Below are 27,029 nucleotides of genomic sequence, written 5' to 3'. Positions count from 1 at the left end.
AAAAAAACGGAACCACGACAAAAATAGGCAGAGCACTATGGAAAACAAAGCACAATTTAAATTATAAATTCAGAGGGAGTGCATAACGCAAAAGAGGAGAAGCAGAAGCAAACCTACAAGCAAGCAAAAGCTTCAAATGTGGTATACGCTATACTGTTAAAGCACATTCAAATTCCCTCAAAGAATTCTGGGCATTGTAGTTTACCTCTTGCAGACTTATAATTCCCAGCAACCCTAACAAACTACAGTGCCCAGAATTCTCTGAAGGGAAAGGATGTGTTTCAAATGTGCTTTGTTAAAGGTCTTGTGTGTAGGCCCAAAAGCCTTCCTGGAGGACCAGGACTGAACTTGGCCTTAATGCTGAAACCTGAAGGACTTCCCTGAGGAGGCCATTTCATGAAGTTGGTGCCATCACAGGTGTGAGAGGCCCACTTCTAGTAGTCACCCACCAAACATCGGCTGGCAGGGTGCTGCAGAGTGCACCCAAGGGTGCTCCTGTGGGGAAGATGGTCCTTAAGGGACTTGGTGTTTATGTTCTTCAGTGGCCTTTAAATCACCACCTTGAATTTAATGTAAAAGAAAATGAAGAAAATAACAGCCTATTGATATTGAAGTAGGCACCTTTGCTCTGCTGTTCTAGGTGTCTGCCTGAAACATTTTTGCTTATGCAAGCCTATGCAGATAGGGAGGGTCGACATACAATTTAATGGGTGGTTTTGTTTTTTTAAACAAATTATGTCTATTTTAACTACTGGGTTTTTGCCTTTTTTTTTTTTTAGGTCAACATGTTTTTAACTTCTGACTTTTATGTACTTTTAATGTGCACCGCTTAGATGTTTCATCTGGTTAAGCGGTTTACAAAGGTTAAAAATGCATTCTGCAGATGGCTCAAGACGGGGGTGGAATAAAACCCCTTCCCTACCCTGCTAAAGGTTTGTGTGCGGAAAATGCAATACTCGAGGAGTTAAAAGCAGAAGTGCCACTTCAGACTTACAATGCCGGGCCTGTTGTCCCCCCAAAAAACTGCATTTCACATCTGGCTCCAAGGCACTTGAGCTGTAGCAATTATGGCTTTGTTGACTCCGTAATTGGCCTAATAAATTACACTTTATAATTAGGGATTTTGTGTGTGTGTGTGTGTTGTGAAGGATAAGTAGTCCAAGAGTAGCAGGCAGGAAGATGGTGAAGGGATGGGGGTTGTAAAACAGTCAAAGACAATCGATGATCATGAATAGCACCAAGATCACGCTGTAGAGATGGTTTCGCTCCTCTTAAAAGGGGCTGCTGTTGCTGTTGCTGCTTGCTGGAGGATGGGGAGGCCCAGCTAAGGAAAACAGAGTTGGAGAGAAAAGCAGTGTTGGAATACAGCTGGGGTCATGACACTTGACCTTTCCATTCCTTTTCCTCTTTGAAACCTGATTATCTCTATTTTTAGGCACATGGGTGGAGGAGGAGCGAGGAAGCAAGGGCAGCTGACCCTGGCACGCTAGGCTCTCTCAAATTTTCTAGCCCACTGTAACCCCATTGTTAATGAGGTACTGCAAGCAGCGCTCCTTGAAACAAGCTCCAGCTGCATCAGAAACGGTAGACTTGATTCAGAGGCACAGGTTAGCTCCTTGGGAGTCTCTTTATATCCTTCCCATAATCTCTCAATGTATTTAAATAAGAGGGAAGGGGGCGTGTAGAGATAGAATCACCATGTCCCATGAATAGCTGCACCCAATATTTATATAGCAGTTTCAGGGTGTGCTTCAGCCTGCCTGACCTCACATCCCTTTTAGGCCACTGCCACTACTAATTTGCACATGAGAAATTAAAGACACAGCAAGGGCATATTGAGATTATAATACTTATTGGCCTTGATTTTGACTGGTTTGTGCAAGAAAGGTACAGGGGTGTCCTCTAGATGTCTTCTAAATAGTGCTTGCATTTGGTTATTGCACATAAGAATGCAGAGCAACCGTGGTTCTCAGATAATCTTCCATCCAGGCAGATTTACAGGGCCATCTTAATAATAATAATAATAATAATAATAATAATAATAATAATAATAATTATAATTTTTATTTATACCCCGCCCTCCCCAGCCAAGGCCGGGCTCAGGGCGGCTAACAAGCAATAATAAAAACAAGTTGAATGAATACAACTTAAAAACAAGATTAAAATACAACATTAAAATATTAAAATGCAGCCTCATCACAGGAGGAGAAAGAAAAAAGAAAGAAAGAGGGGGAGGGAATCAAATTGGCTCCAAGCCAAAGGCCAGGTGGAACAACTCTGTCTTACAGGCCCTGCGGAAAGAAATCAGATCCTGCAGGGCCCTGGTCTCATGAGGCAGAGCATTCCACCAGGCCGGAGCCAGTGTTGAAAAGGCCCTGGCTCTGGTTGAAGCTAATCTAACTTCCTTAGGGCCTGGGATCACTAGGGTGTTGCTATTTATGGACCTTGAGGCTCTCCGTGGGGCATACCGGGAGAGGCGGTGTAGGTACGAGGGTCCTAGGCCATGAAGGGCTTTAAAGGTCAAAACCAGCACCTTAAATCTGACCCTGTACTCCACCGGGAGCCAGTGCAGCTGGAAAAGCACTGGGTGAATATGCTCCCATGGCAGAGACCCCGTGAGGAGCCTCGCTGCAGCATTCTGCACCCACTGGAGTTTCTGCGTAGCCCCGCGTAGAGCAAATTACAGTAGTCAAGCCTGGAGGTGACCGTCACATGGATCACAACTCTGTTCAGACCACAGGTAGCCAGTGCGTGAGTATTCAGATATTGGTTGACTCCTCCCATCATTGCTGAACATTGGCCACACTGGCTGGGGTTGATAGAGGTGTTGGAGTCCAACAATACATGGAGAGCACCAAGCAGAAATGCCCATAAGGTAAAAATATTCCTTTGAGTTGTTGCTGTGCAAATGTGATTCTTCTTCTCTCTTTCTCCCACCCTCTATTTGCTTTCCTGATTATTACCATCACTATGTGGAATGCAACTGGCCACAGGCACCATTGGGTGCCATGGATGTGCTCAGTCGGTAGAGCAGAAGACTCTTAACCTGAGGGTTGTGGGTTCGAGTCCCACATTGGGCAAAATATTCCTGCACTGCAGGGGGTTGGACTAGATGACCCTCGGGGGTCTTTTCCAACTCTGTGATTCTATGGTTCTTTGCGAGACTAGACATATCCACATAATCACAGAGCTAGAGTGCAAATGAAGAACTTCCACTATGTGGCTGCTGTAAAAATATTTCTGCTACTGGTAAAGGCTGTTAAGATTTCCAAACGTTTTCTACCTGGGTATTAGGTATTAACCACCTATGGCTAATAACTCATGGGAAGAATGTATTTCCCCAACTTGTAAGACTCTTCTGCAGCCATGAAAGTCCATGAGGAACAGCTCATCTCCTCTGGCCTTTAACAGACCAAGAGCACAAAATTTACAATGATATAGCACGAATGCTTCAGTGTTTAGAACATATACAAGCTTAATTTTGGGGTGTTTTGATGCACACATTCCCCTTATACCGCAGGTGACCCAAGAAAGACTGTACTCGTATCAGGCAATTAAAAACTGGCCCAAAGACCCCAAAATAGTATAAAGACTCCCCGCCCCATCCACAGTGGAAGACAGGAGTGTGACAAGAGCATAGTTATGCTTGCAGATGAACACACTTTATTTAAAGAAAACTAGAGTTATGGGCAACTGTATCTACTGGCTGCTTAGCAACAAGCTACTGGGAATGCCCATCAATTCTCAGTTTATAATAACCCGAGACAGATCTAGTTTTTGTTTTCCCTTGAGGGTGTCTCCCCTACTCAGCTCTATAATAAATGCTGCATAGCTATGCATCCAGCACATCGGGAAATAATGCCATGGAACATTTTGCATTCAGCTCGCTGAGAATTGCCTAGACAGCAGGGTGTCTGCAAGCATTATTAATCACGTAATTAATCTCATAGTGTAGCTCTAAGGGTGTTATTTTTTTTATTAAAAAAAATACACTAAAAGTGCCATTTGAGAACTGGAATGTATGTATGAGCAACCTGCACTCTTTAGGGCTGTACCAATCATTCTCCCCTTGACTAACTTGTAGAATGGGTCATTATCGAACCTGCAATACTCCTATAATACTTAGGAGGAAGGACTATAGCTCAAATGTAGAGTATTTGCTTTGCAGAGAGATAGCAGGTTCTAGCTGCTGGGATAGCTCTGTCAGTAGAGCATGAGACTCTTAATCTCAAGGTTATGAGTTTGAGCCCCATGTTGGGCAAAAGGTTCCTGCATTGCAGAGGGTTGGACTAGATGATACTTGTGGTCCCTTTCCAACTCTACAATTGTATGATTTTATCCCCAGCATCTCCAGGTAGGTGTCCTCTGTCAAAACTTGGAGTGTCACAGCTGGTCCACATAGACAATGTTGAGCTTAGATGAACCAGTGGTCTGACTCACTAGAAGGTATCTTCCTGTATTTTAAGCCTTTTAACCCTAAGTAGCATAACAATCCAGAGCTTTTGGCTACAATATTTACATCAAAGATTGGCCAGTATATACCTCCTGTGACACGAGACAGTACAAATGCCATAACAATCCCAATTGTAATTATATTATTTTCAAGAGCACTTTTCAGTATAGAAAGATTGTTCCAGATGACAGCACTGGTAGCTCAGCTATTTCCTAAGGACACTGAACCCCAATACTTGATTGTTCTTCAATATTCCATGGTGGAACAGTAAAGAACTTTGACCTTCTTACCTTGGGGTTGAGAGCATAGAACAGAATATAGGTAACAGTGGAGAAACTTTTGTTTTTAGCTGGGCTCCATGCTTTTGCTCCTAACTCTTGATTTTCAGGATTCTTTTGGAAAGTCTGCCCCCTACTGGCAAGGCTTGGAACTAGTTTGCAAATACAATGTTCACACTATTCTCTTCTTACATTAGGAATAGGATAGCTACATGTTTTGATATTCCATATGGACAACAACAGGAAGGCTCAGTTATATATGAACATGTAAGGCAGGGCATATTGTGACCTATCAAATGTAATGTAGATCAATGGCTTTATATTGCAGTCTTACTAAGAGCTTGACACTTACACCCCTTTTATTTTTCCAGTCCCAGCCATGAAGCAAACATAGGGTATGTACTGAGCTGCTGACAGGGTGCCATCTATGGCTATTTATTTATTTTATTTGTACATTGCCCTTCATCTGAAGGTCACAGGGCAAAAGGTCACAAATACAAAATGAAAACACAAAATGCGTAACAAACAAAAAACCCTCAATAATCCCGTTCTTCCAAACACATTCAAAAGGCCATAGACTGTTTAATCTGTCAAAGGCCTAGGAGAAGAGAAATGCTGATAAGACTCATTGGACTAAGTGGGTAACACTGCACAGGCCTTTTATCAACCCCTTTCATCCAAACAATTAAACCGTAAATAACATTAGCCATGCAAGTTTAAGACTGTTTTATTTCTGAAGAACAACACTGACATCTCATCAGGAGTAATTTAAAAATACTGACACAGGACAACGGAACTTTCAGACTAATGACATCCAGCAGCACTCAAATATGTACCCAGAAGCTTAGGGATCATTATTTGGGAATATGAATGCCATCAGCTTCCACGGAAACCAAAGGTGTTCCACTACTCGCACTAACAAAAGTGTTAACACCTCTTCCTTTCCCTGTTGAGAGATTTCATTGAGTTAGTCATACATTATAAACACATAAAAACGAAAGATATTTTTTTTGAAAAATTTAAAGAGGAAAAACAACAACAGTGCTGCATTTTACCCCAATGAGATGAAACCAAGTACTTGGTAGACAATCTCATGGCAAACTAGTTTCCTCAATACTCTTCCTCACACTAACACTCTCATTTGGTACAGTTTGCATGCGTCTTTTGCGTCTGAAGACGGCAAGACACGTCTTTTAAGGTGCTTATTTCAGGGATCTGACTTTTCAAACATTAGGGATTTCATGCAGAGTAGGTTTCCCCACTCTGCATAAATAAACTTCCTGCTTTTGACACAGGGGTATCCTGTGGAGCTTAGGGGCCCCCGTGTCTTATGGGTAGATTCCCCACAGTACCTAGAAACGTGAACAGGCTGTTTCTGTGTGGACATGTACTATGCTTTGGCTGGAATAAGCTGTAAGTGCACCTGGAGAGAATCACACACAAGTCTCATGGCTGAAAAGAGGACAGTTTACAAATCAATGTGCAACACAGTAAGTTATTTTGTAAATTTCATCTAAAAAAAAAAACTCGAAAGTGCAATGCTAATCGGTAAAGGTTTTCCATAGACATTTATAAAATTTTGTCAAAACAAGCTGTACTGTACTTCTGTAAAATAAATACTCTGCTGTATGCTTTATGTACAAATACTCAACTAGAATATTGGCAGCGTCTGAAAAATATCCATTCTTCAGTTTTTATAGTCCCAACAGTGGGGGGGGGGGGGAAATCTGTGCTAGAGATAAGCTTCAAGGCCAACTTCAATTCTCTAGGTACAATTTCTTATATATTAAAATCCATATGTTCATTTATATTGGAGGATGTACTGACAGATTTTGAATATATAAAAAACCCACATGCCTTTGTCTTCTTTAGATTTCATCCACGTTTTGCACATCTTGTCCCCCAACAGATCCTTTCAGTGATCACCATTAAGCAGACATATCCCGGACTTCACATAGGAACCACTCAGCCTTTTCTGAGACTGCATAAACAAACTGACTTAGTAGTTTGTTGCTTTAGCAGCAGCTGAAAACCAAGGAAGTGTCTTGGATTACTTGTAGAATATTGGCATAAAAAACGAGCATCTCAGTATAATTTAGTCTAAGTAGTTCCGACTCTTCATTTGCTTCCTAGGAAAATATTGGACTGGTCAAGTTTACTCAGTTGGTGCCTCAGTGTTTCCAGTTCCAAGGAATACAGAGGTCTCCATCCTGCATCACGGAATAGAAATGAGAAATGCAGAGATGCATGCCTTGCAAGTTGGGAAGCGACTCCCCCTCCAGCAGTCTATTGCAAGAATGGATCATCTGTACGCAGGAAACGCTGGGCTCTTTGTACAGCCTTTGGAGACGAAATTTCTCAGCTGAAGCCTTGATCAGTTTCTTCTCTAACACCATTGACCTGAAATAATAAACATAAACCCCCATTCCAAAGTTATAAATGTGAAGGGGAGAAAATACAGAATTGGTTCTTGTGTTTCAGCTTTTGAAAATATCCATTCCGCTACAAGAGACCCATATTCTTCCCCCCCCCACAGTGTTTCCCAAACTGCAAATAATCAGTTTAATGGATGGCTAATCTTGTACCCAGCTGTGGGGGAGATCAGAATAAAGGAGTACAGTGGTACCTCGGGTTACATACGCTTCAGGTTACATACGCTTCAGGTTACAGGTTACAGTCTCTGCTAACCCAGAAATAGTACCTCGGGTTAAGAACTTTGCTTCAGGATGAGAACAGAAATCGTGCTCCGGCGGCATGGCAGCAGCAGGAGGCCCCATTAGCTAAAGTGGTGCTTCAGGTTAAGAACAGTTTCAGGTTAAGTACGGACCTCCGGAACGAATTAAGTACTTAACCCGAGGTACCACTGTAGGTCCATAAATGACCATATAGCATATATTCAACACTAAAAACAGTGACAATTTGTTGTTGACAAAGGACACCTGGACATATAATGGGCCCTATTACCTTCAGTAACGTAGGGCCTCATCAAACCTAAATCCAGCCCTGGATATGCACATCCCATCCTCTGTCTTGGGATGCTAGGTTGTCAGTTGCACTACCACTGTATTCCAGGGTTTTGTCTTAGTTATCATACCCTTTTCCAAATTCCAGGAAAGGGAGGCAACTGAACTAGTTAGCGACTGGCTGGCACTAAGGCCAGGTGAAAACTAGGTCCTCAACCCTCTCTCATGCTCCCCGCTCACCATGGTGTGTGGTTGTATGTATATTTGTGCTAACACATCCAGATGAGATCCTGGAGCACAGCATTTAATAGCAGGGCAAACTAGGCAAGGGGTTTTTCACAACTTCCTGAAGCAGCACACTCTTATAATCAGTGAAGGGCGCTGGTAGTTTTTAAGTTGAACTACACTTTTTACACACATTTAAGTGTTGGTTCCTCCCCATCAATCTCCTTGGAAACCTCCCAAGATGTCAAGCACAGAACGGACCAGTAGCACTGAGCTTTAAGAAGCACTTACTCTTCCTTTCTTTTCAGTTTCTCTCGTGCTTGCTGTGCTTTAGTGATCATAAACCACTGGAGTGCTGCTGGATCACAGGTTGTTGGGATGATGAAGTGCCCTAGTTCATGCAGATATGGTGCATACCTGTCACTGCAATAAAACAGGAACAGTACATTAAGGATAGTGCAAAAAAGCTGGTGGTCCGTTTTGTATGGAAGGTTTTTGCTTAAAGTAATATTCACAATATAGAAACTTAACCCAAGAAGATAAGTCCTTATTTATTGGATCACCCATATGCACATGCTTATTGGTACTCTTAAATAATGCTAAAACGTTAGACAGACTAGAGTTACCATTGCAGAAGCCATGCTGATTCTGCTTCTTTGAGATGCTTCGTAATTCTCTATTTAATGATACTTTTCATCAGTGTCCCCGGAACATATATTAAATCTAACTGGTCTTTAATTTGATGGAACTCTTAAAAAAATGGAGCTGTCAAGGAGGAGGTTCCTGCCTCCAAAGAATGCTCTGTAGCTGTTGCTGCCACTGCTGCTGCAGCAGACAATATTCCTTCGAGCAGTGGCTTTCAACCAGGGTGCCGTGGCACCCTGGGGTGCCTTGAATGATGGTTAGGGGTGCCCTGGGCAACACTGGCCTGTGTCCCTCTTTCCTTCCCTCTCTCCTCTGATGCCCTCTCGTGTCTCTGCCTCCTAAAGGCTTGCACAGCTCTTTATTGCAGCAGCCCTGGCTACAAGCTCCGCAGGTGAATGGTCCTCTGGGAGGCACCTCTCCTTGGGGCAGGAGGGCACCTCAGGGATGGCGGCAGCAGCTGCCTGGAGGACTCCCAAGGAAAGGGGAGAGGAGGCTGAGGGAACACTCCACAAGGGTGTTCCCAAAAGGGTGAGAGGCTGCCAGCTTGGCAGGGAAGGGGTGACATAACTGGGCTCCTGAGCCCCACGGGGTGCCACAAATGGAATGTGGTTTGTTAAGGGAGCCATGGACTCAAAAAGGTTGAAAACCTCTGCCTTAGAGGCCAGATCTGCTGCCCTTGTGGATCCTTCTGCCCAAGGCAGTTGCCTCACATTGCCACATGAGTGGGCCAGCCCTCATTACTGTAATGCACAATGCTTTGCAGACAGTTCAGAAATTGCAGCTAGTGCAAAATTCAGTGGCCAGATTGCCTGCCAGGGGAAAATGGTTTAACATGTAACAACTCTGGCACAACTGCACTAGCTGCCAGTTAGTTTCTAGGGTCTGTTCAAAGTCCTGGTTTTAACCTATAGAGTCTTGTGTGGCTCAGGTATCCAATTAACTCAAGGACCGCCTCTCTGCACATGAACTAACCCAACCCAGCATTTGTCACCTGAGACCCTTCTCAGGCTGCCCTCTGAGGAGTGTGTGGAAGGTAGTAACACAAAAATGGACCTTTTATTGATGGCTCCCCACTTGTGGAGTTCTCTCCCCAGGGATGCATGCTTGGCACCATCACCATCTGTTTTAGGCACCAGGCAGCAAGATTTTTATTTACCCAAGCCTTTTGCCCTTAGTTGAGAGGGTAACTAGCTATATCTGTGGCCTCTTTGTTGCGCTCATCCTTTTAAGTGGGGTGGGTAGGATTTGTTTCCTGTATAATAAAATCATACCTACATGGATGAGCACATTAGGTCTTGTTTTACTATTTGGTTTCAACATTTTGCCAATTTCTATTTTTATTACGCAAGTCCCTTTGAGACACTTTGGTACAACAAGCAGCAGGTTAATATATATCATCATCACTGTCCATCTTCGTAAATGCACACCTTTCTAGAATCATTTGCAACCCACGCAGGCTGTGAGGGTGAAATGGGAGCCTGCTGTTACGCACTCGATTGTAAAAGCTGTCCAGGACAGAGTAATACTCTTCAAGCATCAGCATCGGTTGAAGCTCTTCAATGTATCCTACTTGTATGCCTCCCAAAATATGGCTTATGCGGTCCTCCAAAAGCAGCACTTTTTTCTGAAGTGCAGAGTAGCTTGGCAATCTCTCAAAAATCTGCACAAATTAAAAGGTTTATTTAAGTGGGTGACATGATCAAACACAACCAACTCCCACCCAACTGCCCAAACGTATGTTTTAAAAACTCTTTATCAGCAGAGAGTTACTGTTAATGGAAAATGATAAGCTCCCGGGCTTGAGACTTGAACTTTCTACCTAATGAAATCAAGTTGGAAATATCTGTGAGGGGTTTTAGGCACCAATTTAAGGATTTTGTAATTTCAGCAAATCTTATGAAAATGATTTAACGTTTTTACAACCTTGTCAGGTGACTCATCCTGTATTTCCATTTTGATGTATTTCGGTTTGTTCTCACCTGTTAATGCCGTTTCAGTTTTTACAAATTTTCATTTGATAAAACAGTAAAATCACAATAATCTACGGTAAATAAAATACAGCTGATAACCCAGGGGCACCATTTATTCACTTCAGATTTTAACCCCAGAAAAGGTTTAAGTGCACGGCTATTTTTTAAACAAAAGCATTAAATTGTAAATAGGAACTCTGGTTAGTATCAGCTATAGTCAAAGTGGCTCTGACACAACCTCATAAATAAGCTCACACAGACTACTAGCCTGCATAACATTTCACTAGCTCCTTAGGGGCTAGCAGAGTGGTATGCTTAGCTTTCTTCGGAAGCCCCCTCACTCGCCTACATGTAATTCCTTGCCAAATGGCTACCAGACTAGTGCTTTAAATACAAGACTGTACCAACATATCTCTTAAGGCAGGGAGGGGTGGGAGGGAGGAGGGAGCTCATGAGTTAGGCCTGCACTAGCTCAATATATTACAGAGATATCAGAACTGCAGGAAGGCTTTAAAAAAAATGCATTCATGTAATCCTTAACTAGAACCAAAATATAGCTTTATAAGTTATCTTTTAGAGTTGCGAGTTAGTTGTTTTAGACATTAAGGCACTAGAGAAAGAGTCAATTACTGTACGCACATACAATGCTGTAACTCCACTTTCCAGCAGCAAGGTGACAAGACACCACAAACTCTCCTTAAGAAATCAGTGACAGGTTGTGTCAACCAGAAACAGGGAGGTTGCCCACATAATTTTTTGCACTCCACATACATATTAAAACAGGCTGGAAACGGCAACTTTTAAAAATATATATATATATAATTTAGTTACCAGTTCTTACTTTGGTCCAGTGGTGGTGAACATCCATAGTTCCTAGCATAACATGGCCTGTTGCACTCATGCCTGAACGGTCTGTAAATATCACTGTGCGACCTATTGAAAAGAGGAGGCATTTTGGGGGGGTCACTATTCACAGCTGAGCTTTTTTGGAGGGTGGGGTTGACTGACAACAAAGGGAATTTGTCTTGGGATTCCAAAAGGTTCCCTGTGAATCCCCTGCTACAATCTAAGGTCTCTTTTAGGCCGTCCTCCACTAGGCATCTCTCTCGAGGCCCGCCTGAACTCCTGGCACCTACATACATAAGTAAACCCTATGCGTTAACACCAACATAATCTCATATGGGTGCTTTGAGTCATCACAGAGATCAGGGTAGGTAGGACAGGAACATACAAAGAGCTCTGCTGGATAATTCCAAAGGCAATGGTGCTCTCCAACAGGAAAGCTTGCAAGTGGGGCCTGAGTGAAATGGCGTTCTCCTCACCTGCAATCCCCCTGCAGCTTGTATCCAGAATAAACTACCTCTGACAGACGAAGTAACATATAGCAATTGTGCTTAGTAGCTACTAATAGCTTTAGTCTCAGTCAATGCAACCTTGGAGACATGTAGGATCTGAATCATTTAGGGCTTTAAAGTTCAAACACAGCACCCCACATTCTGCTGAGAAGGAAAGCAGGAAACCAACTTGCACCAGCTTAAAAGATTCAGAGTTTTCTTTAAAGAGCAGCATAATATCATTGACAAGTGAAAGGGAAAAAGACTGTAGCAAAAGAATGTACCTTTAGCATTCATTAGCGCTTCTGGGCTTTGTTGAGCTAACCGACTTAGACTGTGTAGCTGGCTGCACCGATGGGCAATACCCCAGCTCCTCTGCCATCTAAAAAAACCAAACCAACACCAGCATGTTTCACTCCTTTTAAATTGCACAGCAACTTAGGTAACAAAAGAGTGACAGAGATAGTCAATGAAATGCATTATTATTTGTCATTAGCAGACAAGCAGCTTTGAGCAATAAGAACTTGATCTATAACTCAAAAAGAAACTTTGACAATTTGGATGAATGGGTGACTGCCATGGGTGTCTATATAGCTCTTATCTAGTTTTGTTTTAAATATATTTGCTTTTTGTGTTCTTAACTATTTTTTGCTGTTGAAACAATTGTGTGGGAGGGTATTAAAACATTGATGCACTGAATGCAGCTGCTTAAAAATGCAACTAAACTAAGAATAAAATTGCAGTGACCATTATAACACTTGGATTAGCATTGTAAGCACACATTTCTGGTACATTTAAAATACATTTGCTGGAGTCTATCACATACCAGAAGTATTGCTCTGTTCCACCCTTAATCTTAAAAAAAATAAAAACCATTGCTTTTTCACACAGTTTAAGTTAATTTGTTACCTGATATCAGAGAGCTGTAGCTGATGAGAAAGTTCACCTTTCAAACGGTCTAGCTCTTTCCTGAGTGGTAAGCTATTCTTCAGCTTCTTTTCTGCACTTTGTTCATTACTATCTAACCAAGAACTAGAAAAACAACATGGATCACAAAGAGATTTAAAAACACAGTAATTGGGCAAGAGGATTAACGCTAAACTTTAAGCAGAAATTTAAAGTGCTCATGTATCAGAAAAAGTGTGAGAGCACATCAGGAACCTTCTTAAAATTATGGAATCATAGAACTAATTGTAGAATTGGAAGGGACCACGTGGGTCATCTATTCCAACCCCCTGCAATGCAGGAATATTTGGCTCAATGTGGGGCTTAAACCCATTACCCTGAGATTAAGTGTCTCATGTTCTACTGACTGAGCTTTCAATTAATATTTATCTAGCGCACAGCCAGCCACACCCTCTTCCAGGATGTACCACTCCACCTCCCTGTTTTCTCTCTCTCAAGGTATCTGGGCATTCAGTACCAATTTATCATGCTTAGTCTTCACTGGGTTGTTTTGTTTCCCTCCCTGTGAAATATCTGTTATATTTCTGCAAACCCCTGCAGGTTCCCCCAATCCTGCTGATTTGTCCATCTCAAGTGTGAATGCTGCCTTTTTGGCTACATAAAGATCCACACTTGGGAGAATGACTTGCAGTTGTATACCGAACGAAGAATTTCTATGGGTTTGTTGATTAAAAATTGTGGCTAGCCTCCCTATGGTGCTCTTCAAAACTGCCAACATTCCTGGCAGTAAATAGTTTGGAGGAAAGAACATTTTCATGGAAACCTGTATTGTCAGCCTGTGAACAGTTAGAAGGACTGATGGCAACGTAGTGACAACTATATACAGTGGTACCTCGGGTTACATATGCTTCAGGTTACATACTGTCAGAGCTGCTTCAAGATCCTAGCTCACAGAGGATCACGCTAGCCAGCGGTTACTTAGTAAAAGTCTTTATTGAATTACAGTTTCCATTCTCAAGCTGCTGCGTGCAACTCTACGTCTTATGGGTTAGACCGGCGAAGCTCCGTCTGAGTCTCCGCCCCCTGTACACCAGCTAAGTACCCTAGCCTTACTCCACCTTTTCCGCCTGACCGTTCTTCTCTGGGTCCCTCTGCCCCCCGTGGTCTCTTCCTTTCTGGACGCTTCTGACGCTGACCCCCCGGACCCTTCTGTCTCCTTGCGTCGGGCTTTAGGACCTGGCTCCCTTTCCGGGCTGCTTACTGCTCCACCTTCCTGTGTATTTGAACTTGGCGCGCGTGCCCAACCTTCCACTTGCCGCCTGACCGTTTCCTCGCTCCCCGATGGAGGTGTGGCCACTCCTGACTCATGCCCTCCCTCCTGCTGCGAGCTGCCAGAGCTCGGTACCTGGTGCCCTTCCTCTCCACTACGTTCTGTTGGTGATGCTGGCCCCGATTTCCAACTGCTGCTCTCTGAGCCCCCTCTGGACCCTTCTTCCTGGGGTGTCCCCCTAAGCTCCCCCCTTGCTCTGGCCACTGGCGCTCCTTCCTGTGAATCTTCTGATTCACTGGAAAGACTCGGAGATCTCGGGTCGTTGTCATCACTCATCTTTTCTTCTGCCTCCTCCCCCTCGCTCTCTGTTTCCTCCCTTGCCCTCGCCTCTGCTCCTGAACCCCTGACACATACGCTTCAGGTTACACACTCCGCTAACCCAGAAATAGTGCTTCAGGTTAAGAACTTTGCTTCAGGATAAGAACATAAATCAGGCTCTGGTGGCGCGGTGGGAGCAGGAGGCCCCATTAGCTAAAGTGGTGCTTCAGGTTAAGAACAGTTTCAGGTTAAGAACGGACCTTCAGAACGAATTAAGTACTTAACCCAAGGTACCATTGTAAAGTTAAAGAGTGTGGCTGGCATTCTAGAATTGTGCACGCAAATTTCTGTATGTACTCTCAGGGATGGAAAAAGCATGTCGCTATCAGTAGATAACCAATTCAAATTGTGATGGTCAAGTCAAAGTCTATTTCACGAATACTACTTTCCCACATCCATCTATTTCCCAGTTGGGGAATCTGTGGGGTAGATTTTGGGAACATGGGGAGCTGGGGGCTGCAGTGGGGGAGCAGCGGAAACTGAACTTCCATTGTGCAAGCTGAAGTCCATTCACAAAGCATGCTTGTATGCCTGGTAGGAGTTCCAAATTCAACACTTCCCTACTCAAATGTTTTAAAAATTAATCATTCAAGTCTAAAATATGAGGCACAAAATATCTGTTTGGGATAAATCATATGCTTTGCAAGCAGAAGTTGCCAACTTCTACCTGTGACATCTCCTGGTGAATAATCAATTGGTTCAAAATCCTGAAAAGGCCTCTTAAGACTCTGAAATTGAGGGAGGTGATGTCACTAAGGTCAGTACCTTAGTGTAGTTTCCATCCTTTGAGCCTGTTCAAGTTCTTCCTCAGGATCCTTGAATCCAGTAAAAGAGTAGTAAGTCTTGTCCCATTTGATAGGCCTGTGGAAGATTCTTTCTGCTGACTGGTTAGACGGAGTTGCCACTTTGCCATTCAAGATTTGGACATGCTCCGTAGATAAGTTACAGGAGTTCAGGATGTCCAGTACTGTGCTTAGTAGGTCCCTGGTGCGCAAGGTGAAACTAACTGCTCGAAATCCTACAAAATGCAAACCCAGAACAAGGCAGTATTTAACAGAACGCATTTCCTTATGCTTGCCTTACCAAAGATAATGCAAACCATGGCTTGCATGGATGAATCTCCTAGCCAACTTCATTAAACTGTAGTACTACTGTTATTAACTGATTTGATTTCAACTGACAGTGCTCCTGGACTCAGCAGATTAAGTCCCCAGGCTTCAAGATTGATATGAACAGGCTCCACTGTGAAGGCTTTTCCTAATGCTATTTTTGGATGAAGTGCACTACGGGACTCTGATAAAAAACAACAACACTGAAATATAAGCCAATAGCTGTGAAGTGCTATGAGCAGGTATGCATGATATTAAGACACAGAAACAGTGTATTTGTCTATTATCACAGCACCCTGCTCCAACAATTGAAGATTACTACGTATTAGATGGTAAATAAAGGAACTTGCTAAAAGTGATTATTCATAATTAATTCTCAGTTCATTGTGCTAATAACTTCTAGAACAGGATATAGTAAAGGGAGAAATAGTTAATATTTTCAAATCAAAAACTCAACATCTTTTTGATTTAGAGTCTACATGAATTTTCAAAAGTGCAGCTTTAATTTTCAGAAAAATTCCTCCCGTCTACATTTAGCAGTTTTATTCACTATATTTTGGCTAAGTGAGGGAAACCATAATTTTATAAGGATACACAAAGAAACAAATCTGGTGGCTAAATCTAATTAAACTCTGTTTCAGAGGCTTCTTAGAAAAAACAACAACCCAGTGCTTAACGGCTAGAAATTTTAATGACAAGAAAATTTCAAGTACTCAAAAGCATTTTATTTTGTAAGGGGGGGTGGTGGGACCCAAAATGTCTAAAATACCTGAGGAGCCAAATGGTTCTTGAACATTGGAAGGATTTTGTTCTTTCTCGCGTACGTAAAAAGTGAGCCGAGTTGGTTTTAAAGACCTGAAACCTGGTTTTTGGAGATTCTCCAAATAACCATTTAATCTCTTCAAAGAATTTTCATTGATCTCCTGAAAATAATTACAAGAAAAAGAATTACTCAAGTTTTGAATATGGCCCAGGTTAAAGCAAATACACATAAATTAACAGTGTCTGTTCACAACAACTTTTGATTCACAGTATATTTATATGGAAATGTGTGTAGTTTACTAAGACTGAGGAAACTCAGGTTCAAAAAATCCCTATTCTGCCATGAGTTACCTTGTGCCAGGCAGCTTTTCAGCCTAACCAACACAGAGAGCTGAAAAAAGAGTCATGTTCACCATCTTGAGTCCACTGCCTTTCCTCTGAGGCCCACCTGGTGCCTGGGTAAAATCTGCATATTTACTCAAGCTTTTAGTAACTGTTAATCTCACAATCTAATTTTATAATAACTGTCATATGTTTCCAAGGGACTCTAGGGTTCTCTGGAACACATTATGAAAATATATTTTAAGTGATATACAGTGGTACCTTGGAAGTAGAACGGAATCTGTTCTGGAAGTCCGTTTGACTTCCAAAGCATTCAGAAGCTCCTGCAGCCAATCGGAAGCTGCAGCCGACGTTCAGGTTCCAAAGAATGTTCGCAAATTGGAACACTCCTGGGTCTGCGGCATACGGGAGCCAAAACGTTCAGTTCGCAAGGCATTCAGGATCCAAGGCATGACTGTATTAGAGTTTGTCTATAATACAAATATCTAACAGTATCTATCAATTCAGAAGTCCCACCGAGTTAAATGGAGCTCAATCTCCATACTGTTCTCATTTTCTATTTTTATGTTGTGAACTGCCCTGTAATCTTCAGATGAAGGGTGGCATACAATTTTTTAAAAAAACAATAATAATGATGATGATGCCATGGTAGGTGTTTAGGATTGCAGCTTAAACCACTGGAGAAAAATGTATTTACCCTTTCTCTGGGATGCTGGCCAAAGAAATCTGGATGCACTGCAAAATAGAATGGCCGCAGAGCATTGACAGCATCAGCCCCTGATAAAGCTCTTGCCTGGATAACATGCTGCAATGGTAATTTATTGAGACATAACCTAAGAAATAAAGATGAAGACTAAGTTAAGCAGCCTAAGAAACCACAAAATGCTTAAAGGTAAATTGCTATAGAGATGGGAGAATTCTGGGACTATTTAAATTAGGATTGGGCTATGCGGATAATACTTGTAACAGTACTAATAAATTTAGAATTATATAAGCATGCACTCAGAACTATCACATCAGTGCAATAAGCAACACAAAACCGTAGATAATTTTCTGGCTGCTACTTGGAATCTGATTCTGTCTTAGATGTACAATTACACATTCTTCCTATGTATGAATTGCCTACTCGGTGATGATGATGATGATGATAAAGTACATTTACCTCTATAGTTTTGACCGATAGATCTTCCAATTTACAATCTTACTTCTAATTTACAATTCCTAAAACTAAAAATTTAAAACTCCCAGAAATCAAGCCAAAAGCAGATGTAATAATTTATATGCTACAATTAAAAGTGTAGGAATAGAGCCGCCTTACCTCCTCACAGTCCCCCAACGGCAAAACATCTCAATTCTTTTAATCTTGATTCCAGATCGCCTCTAAATTTCTTTAAGCAAATAAAACATATTAAACATGTAATTAATGCATTTAGTTTTGTATATGTTTACTTTCATTTTGCCTATACTTTAAGCAACAGAATTTGACTGTGAAATTACAATCTGGTTTTACGTAAAAATGTTTGCCAGTGATGCTAAACAGTAGCAGGAACAACCACTTTAAAGTTGTTGTGACACAAGTCGCTTAAAAATGGACAAACTAATTAAAAGTTTGTGTGAGCAAGTAAACACAAAAGCCTGATAATTTCTATACAGTACTAATTTTTAATTAGAGCACCTTTCCTGGGCCCCAGTACAATGGTAAGAGCACGCTGACTATAAATCAGATTACAAGGAGATGCTGTTCTAGTCAATTTCATCCTGAAGGAAACTTTAAGGGAAATAAAACATATTCTTGAATAGTAAAGGCATTGCTGACAGGGAGAGATACAAGCAAATATGTGGGCACTCATACATCCTTTCTTATAAATAAAATAAAATCAACTGAGGAAAAGAAGAGTGCTTCTCATCATGGGTACTATCTGAAAGTCACATGCAACAGTCACAACTAACATGTATTGCACCAGTACTAGCTGGGTTGGCTGCTGGGTGGTAATTTACACGTTTTCCAGGATACAATTAAAAATGCTACAGGAACCTGTTGCCTGGAGACCACAGAAAAGCAGAAAAAAAGTTTAACTATATATTGCAGGCAAAAGCAACTTATAATAACCACTTCCAGTTTTTTCAAATACCAGTCTTTCAAATAGACACACACTTGCACACAAAAGAAAAAAATGTTTATAAATATATGAAAATCCCTCAGATTATCCATTGACATTAGGTAGAGCTCTGTGGTAATCTGGATGATTTTAAATGTAATCAAGGAGTTGCAAGGGACCTCAAGCGTCACCAACCCCTTGCTAATACAAGAAACCTATTACTATAGCATCCCTGGTTATCCAACCACTGCTTAAAAACTTTAACGAAGGAGAGTCCACAACCTTACAAGACAACCACTGTCAAACAGTTTGTTCCATCAGGAAGCTATTTGTGATGGTCAGTCATAACCTTTTTTTGTGTAATCTGAACACATCAGTTCAGGGCAATACCACCAACTGGAGCATAGAATCAGATAACTGTAAATGGAAAGGGACCCAAGGGTCATATAGTCTAATGCAGTGTTTCCCAAACTTTTTTGGGCAACGGCACACCTGTTTAATGAAAAAAATCTCGCGGCACACCACCATTACAGCCCCGTGACGTCAGCGCGCAGCGTCACGCCGGGAGGGACGCACGAAAGTGAAAGTTTTTTCCCTCCCCCTTGCTGGGGAACCTCCAAGCTTTGGGGGTGGGAGGAGGCAGCAGAGCGAGGGACTGAGGGACGGCGGCAACTGAGGCGGCGGCGGCTGTTGTGGTGGTGGCGGCGATAGCGGGCGGAGGAGGGGGCGGCGGCGGGGCTTGAGGAGCCGTCGCCGGGAGTTGCTGCTGCTGTTGTTGCTGCTGCTGCCCGGACATGCCGGCCTCCTCCTCCTCCGCTGTCTCGCGCTCCTCCCTTTTGCACGCGCTGCCCCGCCGCTCGGCACCACCACCGCGGAGCCGCCCCCGGCTCGACGCGGATCCTCGCCGCCGCCGCCTCTCACCGCCCGACTCGCCCGCCTCCCTCCCACGGCACACCAGCCAATGTCTCACGGCACAGTAGTGTGCCGCGGAACACCGGTTGGGAAACACTGGTCTAATGCCCTGCAATGCAGGAATCCCCTCTAAAGCATCCATGACAGATGGCCATCCAACCTCTGCTTAAAACCTATCAAGGAAGGAGAGTCCACCACTTTCTGAAGGAGTCCATTCCACTGTTTAACAGCTCTTACTGTCAGAAAGTTCTTCCTGGTATTTATAGTCGAAATCTTCTTTCTTGTAGCTTGAAGCCATTGATTCGGGTCCTACCCTCAAGAGCAGGAGAGAACAAGCTTGCACCATCTACCATGTGACATCCCTTTAGAGATTTGAAGATGGCTATCATATATCCCCTCAGTCTCTTCTTTTCCAGGGTAAACATACACAACACCCTCAACTGTTCCTCATATGGCTTGGTTTCCAGACCCTTGATCATATTGGTTGCCCTCCTCTGTACATGTCCCAGCTTGTCAATATCCTTATTAAACTGTAGCACCCAGAACTAGACACAGTACTCCAGGTGTGGTCTGATAAAGGCAGAACAGAGTGGTACTATTACTTAGAGCTAAAGCTATTCTATGCAGCATCAACAGAAGTACAGAGTCCAGATCAAGGGAAGCTCTATTATGTGAAGACTGCTTTAACCATGTTAATATTTGCTCCAGCCTATCCCTTATATTTGGGGATATATAACGCTAAACAATGGTTTAGTGCTACATGGATGAGCTGCTATGAGCCCAAGCAAAAATCCCTCTCCCCTCCTATGTGGCTCAGAGGATTTCTGTGCAGATAACGTTGACTTTTCAACTTGTACAAATCTGGAATATGGCTTAAAACAAACTGCTTAGTTAAGCCAGCTTCATAACCCATGATTTGAAGGTGGTTTGCTTTGAACCTTACCAGTTTTTGTTGTAAGTGAGGATTATTGGTTTGTAGAATGTGACAAGGCAACATTACAGTGGTACCTCATGTTACAGACGCTTCAGGTTACAGACTCGGCTAACCCAGAAATAGTACCTCGGGTTAATAACTTTGCTTCAGGATGAGAACAGAAATCGTGCAGCAGCAACGCAGTGGCAGGCCCCATTAGCTAAAGTAGTGCTTCAGGTTAATAACAGTTTCAGGTTAAGAACGAACCTCCAGAACAAATTAAGTTCTTAACCCAAGGTACCACTGTATTTGAAAGCAAAATAAAACTCAGCAGGAATCCTCTTCCCAGCAGCAGAGTATAAAGAAATGGAGGAGCACTCAAGCCCAGTGCTCTTCTCAGTCTCACCAGAGATTGTCCAGGTAGTGCTAAACCATGGTTTAGTGTCATGCACAAAAACATATTAGCAGGTTTCCCAGGTTTCCAAAGAACACAATCTAAATATCTTAAGTTATGGTATAAAGCTACTTCAAATGCACATAGAAAGTCAACATAGTTCTGATTGCTTAGATACATGCACAGAATCCCTATTCTTCAGAACTACATAATGCCAATACTTAGAAACTCTGAATGGTTTTAAAGCGTTTCTTGGAAAGCCACACACGATCTCCCCAAGCTTTAAAAACCTTATTGTGTACAGAAAAGGAGCAGGATGGGGGTAGTAATCAAGACCATGCCAAATGGAAATTTGAGATACAGCAGATCACACTATAGACAAATGATTAGCTACCTTTCAAAGGCTGTACAGTGCATAACACACAAAGGTTACCATAAAAACTGCAGACTCAGGACAAAGCTACTTAAGTTTCTTGCGGAAACAGGAGAGTAACCTCTATGAATTGGCAAAGTGGCATAACACACTCTGATTGGCTGAACAAAAAGGTACATTTTAACAGTACTGCTGATGTTTACAAAAGTACAGCATAAGGTAAGCATGTGAAGGATCACACAGGTGCCTAGAGATTCAGAACTTTTACATGCCAATGACCATCACATATTGACTTTGGGAGATACAAAACTATGCCGGCAGCCTTATACAGTATTTTTAGATACTTAACCATTTTTGTTTCTTTTTTCCTCTTTGTCAAAAACCTTTAATAAAATTGATCTAAATACAGGGGGAAATGCAGCCTACGACCTTCATTTGTCATTATGCTGCGTTTGTTGCCAACCCATCCAGTTAGCAGTTCAATTCCGAATAATAGAATTGTAAGAGTTGGAAAGGGGTCCCTGAGGACTATCTAGTCCAACCCCTTGCAATGCAAGGACAGGCAGCTGTCCCGTACGGAGATCGAACTCGCAACCTCAGCGCTATTGACGCCACACTCTAACCAAGCGAGCAATCCGGTTCAAGTTCAATGAGGCTTGTTGGCAAGTAAGCACTTTGAGGAGCGCATATCAAATCTTAAGATGGAAAGGGAACTTAAGAACCACCTGCTGTTGGGGCTACCATAGCAAAAGGCTCCAGATATGATGCTCACGACCCCATTACCTTATTCCCAAAGCAGGGCAGCGCCCAGCTTTACTAACACGCCACTGTAGGGGCCAGCTCCTAGGGGCTGAGGTCCCTTTGCCCACCCCACCCCCCAATAAAATATTTAAAGGGGGGGTGGCGTTCCCAAAGTCGATAGGCATTGCCATTCGGTCATGCGATTATGTGGGGTGGGACTCTCCTGCCCCCCATATTTTATTCCAACTTGTCACCCCTACACGCCAAGGACGCGAGCCCCCCTTCATCCCAGCGGGCCTCGCTCCAGGTGAAGCAGGCCTAAGTCACTTCGAAACTGCGCGAACCTCCTGCGAAACGCCGGTCCCGTTGCTTTACCTCAGCGACGACGAAGGTGGGGGGGGGCACCAAACAAAACGAAACAAAACCAAACCCCAGCGCTTCTTCTTTCCCCCAACCCAAACACTGTGAGGAAATCACTGCACACCAGCTTACGCTGGAGCGCTCGGCGGAACTTGACCCGTGTCGAGCCGTTCAGACGTTCGGAGAAGCAGAAAAGTCCTCCCCACTCTCAAAGCCCCCAGCACTCTCCTCCGAAATCTCACCCGACAAGCTCACCTTGCTCCTCCTCGCTGTCCCGCTGCTGCCGCTGGAAGAGACGCGGCCCCCATCGCCTCACGCGGGGCGAAGCGAGCGCTCGCCGAAGCGCCGGGCTGCCTGTGGGACTCGGTCGCGTCGGCCGGTGACCTCGCGGGCCTCTGCGCGCGAGAGACACCTGAACGGCCGGGAGGTCTGCGAGGGGGCGGGGCCGACGCCGTCACGCTGACGCCAGGAGCCACAGGCGGAGGGCGGGCCGGAGGACGCACGCCTCCGAAGCGCGGCGCTTTAAGGCAGGCGGCGTCACGCAGGCGTCGCCACTCGCTCCTCTCCTCCTCCCCGCCGCCTTCCTGCGCATGGGCAGTAGAGGCTGCCGTTGGCCCTTTGCTTTGAGCTGTGGGGAATAGCAATAAAAAAGTGGGGTGGGATATTAGCGGCCCGGGACATTTTGCCGCCTGAGGCGAGCCACAAAATGGCGCCCCTCTCCCTCCCCCCCCCCCAGGCAGGGGAGAAGCAGAGAGTGATGTGCCATAGCAGAAACAAGGAGAGGGGGAATAAAGATACGTACTGTATACATCAGGATATACATATACAGTATATATATATACTGCAAGGACTGCAGTGGCAGTGAGAGATTTTACTCTCTTGGGCTCCATGATCACCGCAGATGGTGACAGCAGTCACGAAATTAAAAGACGCCTGCTCCTTGGGAGAAAAGCAATGACAAACCTAGACAGCATCTTCAAAAGCAGAGACATCACCTTGCCAACAAAGGTCTGTATAGTTAAAGCTATGGTTTTCCCAGTAGTGATGTATGGAAGTGAGAGCTGGGCCATAAAGAAGGCTGATCACCGAAGAATTGATGCTTTTGAATTCTGGTGCTGGAGGAGACTCTTGAGAAACCCATGGACTGCAAGAAGATCAAACCTCTCCATTCTTAAGGAAATCAGCCCTGAGTGCTCATTGGAAGGACAGATCGTGAAGCTGAGACTCCAATACTTTGGCCACCTCATGAGAAGAGTCCCTGGAAAAGACCCTGATGCTGGGAAATATGAGGGCACAAGGAGAAGGGGACGAGAAGGGGACGACAGAGGATGAGATGGTTGGAGTGTTCTCGAAGCTACCAGCATGAGTTTGACCAAACTGCGGGAGGCAGTGGAAGACAGGAGTGCCTGGCGTGCTCTGGTCCATGGCCTCACGAACAGTCGGACTAAACAACAATACATCAGGAACAAGATCTACATTGGGATGGGCTGTTTCTGTTGATTCCGCAGCCCGAGGCAGTTGCCTCACCTTGCCTCCTATGTGGGCCGGCCCTGGCTAGCTTACTTCATGGCTCTTCCAGCTGCATTGGTGGCGCCACGGGTTAGATTCTGGAAATGTGCCCATCGCCCTCCTTGCTACCTGCTACAGATTGCAGTGGCAGAGGCAGCCGGTTGAGCTCACCGTGTGGTCCTGTTCCATGTCTGCTCAGAAGTGATGCCCTACTGAGCACAAGCTCATTGGGAAGTGGGTGCTGGGCCACCCAGTCTCTTCCAAATCGGTTCTTCAACTCCGCCCTGGCTCTTACATAAGGGGCCTTTTTTTTAAAAAAATCATTTTTTCAATACAAACAACAACCGCAAAAGACGCATACAACAAAAACCATAACACTAATAACACAATTTTACAATTCAGATTTGAATACTGATATACCTAGGACTACACCTTTCTAACAATATTTTCCCACCTCTTCTCCTATTTCCCACCACTGTCCGCCTTATCGCTTAAATATTCCTTCCAGATGTCTTCATATTTATCCATTCTTAATTTGTGTTGACATGCAATTCGTTCATATGTAGCTGGTCTGTCCATATTATCAATCTATGACTCAATGGAATCTTTTTGCGGCTCTTCCAATTCATCAAAACAAGTTTTTTTGCTTCTAATATGGCATGGTACATTCATTTTTTTTTTTACCCCTTGTAATCTCCCACGTTTCCGGAATATAATTTAGAATTAAATTCAATTCCCCTAAATAATTTCTTTTTATTACTCTTGCTATAAATATCCTCGCCTCGCACCAAAATGATCTTATCATCAGGCAGTTAATCATCATATGTACCAAGTTCGCATTTTTACTCCCACATCTCCAGCGGTTGTCTGCACTTGTTATTTTCTTCTGGTTTAGTTTTGCTGGAGTCCAGTAGACTCTGAATATTATTTTCTGTTGGATAAGTCTTAGATCCATAGATGCTGTTTCTGTTGATTTTATACTTGACCCCCATATATCATTTGTTATCTGTACCCCTAATTCTTCACTCCATTTTTGTCTATTATATTCTAAATTATATTTCTTCCTGTTGAGTAGGGTTTTATATAGTGCAAGTGTAGAGTTTTTTGTTGCAGAAATTAAATCTTGTATCAGCATGGGTGTTTTCGATGCTGCTATAGCATCAGGGCCAAACTGCCTTTCCAACATGTTTCAATTGGATGTATTGCTATTGTGTTTCACTGGTTAATCCATACTTTACTTGCAAAGTCTTATATTCCACAAATTTGTTATTTTCATCAGTTAATTGATTCAATGTCAAAATACCTTTTTTCATCCAATTTTTCCAAATTATTACTTGACTTCCAATTTTTAATTCTGGGTTGGCCCATATTGTTAATTTCTCATACTGATAGGGGTCATCCTTATTATTTTTTATATTCATCCAAATTTTTATAGGTCCTTTAATAGTCTCCAGGATAATAGGATATTTTATAAAATCGGAACAGAGTTTAATCCACCATGTAAGGGGGCTTTTGAGAAGCTCATAAGCGTGCATATTAAGAATCTGCACACTGTAAAAGCTCCCAAAGTGACACGGGAAGTTTTTCCAAGCAAGAAAACTAGAACAAAAGCAGCAAGGAACTTCCATGGGTTACGACCACTTCATTAGGTGCATGAAATGGCACCCTAGAGGCATGTCAGTGGCATTGGACCAGCTGCTTACAGGCTCCAGAATACAAGATTAGGATCAGGGAATCGGAGTAGAGGTGGGAGCACAAATATTTCCTTCTTGGATAAAAGACTGGCAGGTGCATGGGACCTGAGCCATAGCACAGGTCAGGATAGATGCACTCACACAGCAGCCAGAACTGACTTCTAGGGTGAAGCAAGTGTGTCTTGTAGCACGTGGGAAAAGATGGTAGTCTTTTGCTGTGAGAGGGCACTGCCCATTTCGCCTGCAGTAAGAAGCCTCCATGGTTATACTGCAATTATACTGCAATTATAAATGTTATACTGCAATTATAAATGTTGCTCTTGGTTAGAATCCTTGAAGACCCCCTGAACCTATTTTCATTTCCAAGGCAGCAGTTGTTCTGAGCATGCTCAATATACAGCAATCCAGATGGGACTAGAGAACTCCCTACAACTAAACTTCTAAACTATATTACAAGTGGTGACCATTTTGCTCGTATCCAATTGACGCAAAACCGTTGAGGCGTGGGTCCTTTTGCCAAGTGTAACTTACCCTAAGCACTTAACTTTCTCACTAGTAAATCTATTTATTGGCCTCATGCATGTGATTGATAGGAAATGAAACCCAGCCAGAGTGTTGAATGGATCCTTGGGTTGTAAAAAAGAAAAAGCACTGAACACAAACTATAAACAAGGACTAGCAAATAGAGCAACTTATTTTAACACAATTCCTCTTTCCTCATTTGAGCTTATTCATATCTCAATGGAAATTTGATACTCTGGCAAGTGTTCTATATTTTTGTTGTATGAATATTGTTTCTGCCTACTGTGGAGTTAACTAGTTTGCAAATAAGTCTACCTAAAGATGGCAAAGAGATGAAGACTGTAATACTAAAGAACTCAACAAATCCTTTGTTCCCTTACTGGCGTTTTTCAAATAAAGTGCATCAATACAATAGAATATTAAATATTCAAAATCCTCCAACGGAGATTCACTGTAATCCTTACAACTGTCATGTGAGGTAAATTAGCTGCATTATCAGTGTGCTGCAGATGGAAAAGGACTGAGAATGATTTGTGCAGGCCTGCCTGCTGTTAGTACGTTTGCCAGGCACTTTGAGGATAAAATCGCTCACCTACATCATGCTAAGTTGAATACTACTTTAACAGAGCCAAGTCTTAACTGATGTTGTGGGATCACTTTCAATTGATGCCTGAGGATGTGGACACGGTACTTTCAGTGATTTGGCCCACTACATACTCTCTTGACTCTTGCCGCATCATGACTTGAGCTAGAGGTGGACTGTGGGGTGAGCCTAGGAAGCAGCTAGTGCATCACAAGGGGATGATGCCAGATTCCTTGAAAGAGGCAGCTGTGGCTGCTCCTTAAACCCCTCCCCACACCCCCTGGACCTTGAGGT

General features: G+C 43.2%; 1 protein-coding gene and 1 long non-coding RNA gene across 4 annotated transcripts; one reads left to right on the top strand and one right to left on the bottom strand.

Moving 5' to 3' along the window:
* Nucleotides 1–5,764, top strand: LOC309515602. The gene is made up of 2 exons (XR_014212558.1): nucleotides 1–932; nucleotides 4,346–5,764. It is a non-coding gene; the product is annotated as an uncharacterized lncRNA (long non-coding RNA).
* TCAIM (T cell activation inhibitor, mitochondrial) lies at nucleotides 5,443–22,877 on the bottom strand. 3 transcript variants are annotated; one of them, XR_014212496.1, is made up of 12 exons: nucleotides 22,683–22,877; nucleotides 17,954–18,023; nucleotides 17,333–17,468; nucleotides 16,301–16,454; nucleotides 15,188–15,440; nucleotides 12,778–12,900; nucleotides 12,153–12,250; nucleotides 11,376–11,467; nucleotides 9,992–10,224; nucleotides 8,211–8,342; nucleotides 6,589–7,131; nucleotides 5,443–5,677 (listed from the first exon to the last, which is right to left on the bottom strand). XR_014212496.1 is itself a non-coding variant. In XM_082193499.1 (12 exons), exons 2-12 carry the CDS (start codon nucleotides 17,980–17,982, stop codon nucleotides 6,731–6,733), a joined length of 1,425 nt encoding a protein of 474 aa, XP_082049625.1. In that variant the 5' UTR covers nucleotides 17,983–18,023; nucleotides 22,683–22,877; the 3' UTR covers nucleotides 5,443–6,730. The 3 variants fall into 3 exon arrangements, 2 of the variants coding, with proteins under 2 accessions (XP_082049625.1, XP_082049624.1); XM_082193499.1 differs by having other exon boundaries at nucleotides 5,443–6,756; nucleotides 6,983–7,131; XM_082193498.1 differs by having other exon boundaries at nucleotides 5,443–7,131.
* Nucleotides 22,878–27,029: the final 4,152 nt, after the last annotated feature.

The sequence above is a fragment of the Podarcis vaucheri genome (genome assembly GCF_965113315.1).
Source record: "Podarcis vaucheri genome assembly, chromosome: 12".
NCBI classification, from domain to species: domain Eukaryota; kingdom Metazoa; phylum Chordata; class Lepidosauria; order Squamata; family Lacertidae; genus Podarcis; species Podarcis vaucheri.
Note: the sequence above shows the minus strand (reverse complement) of the source record. Positions and strands in the feature narration are given on the sequence as shown.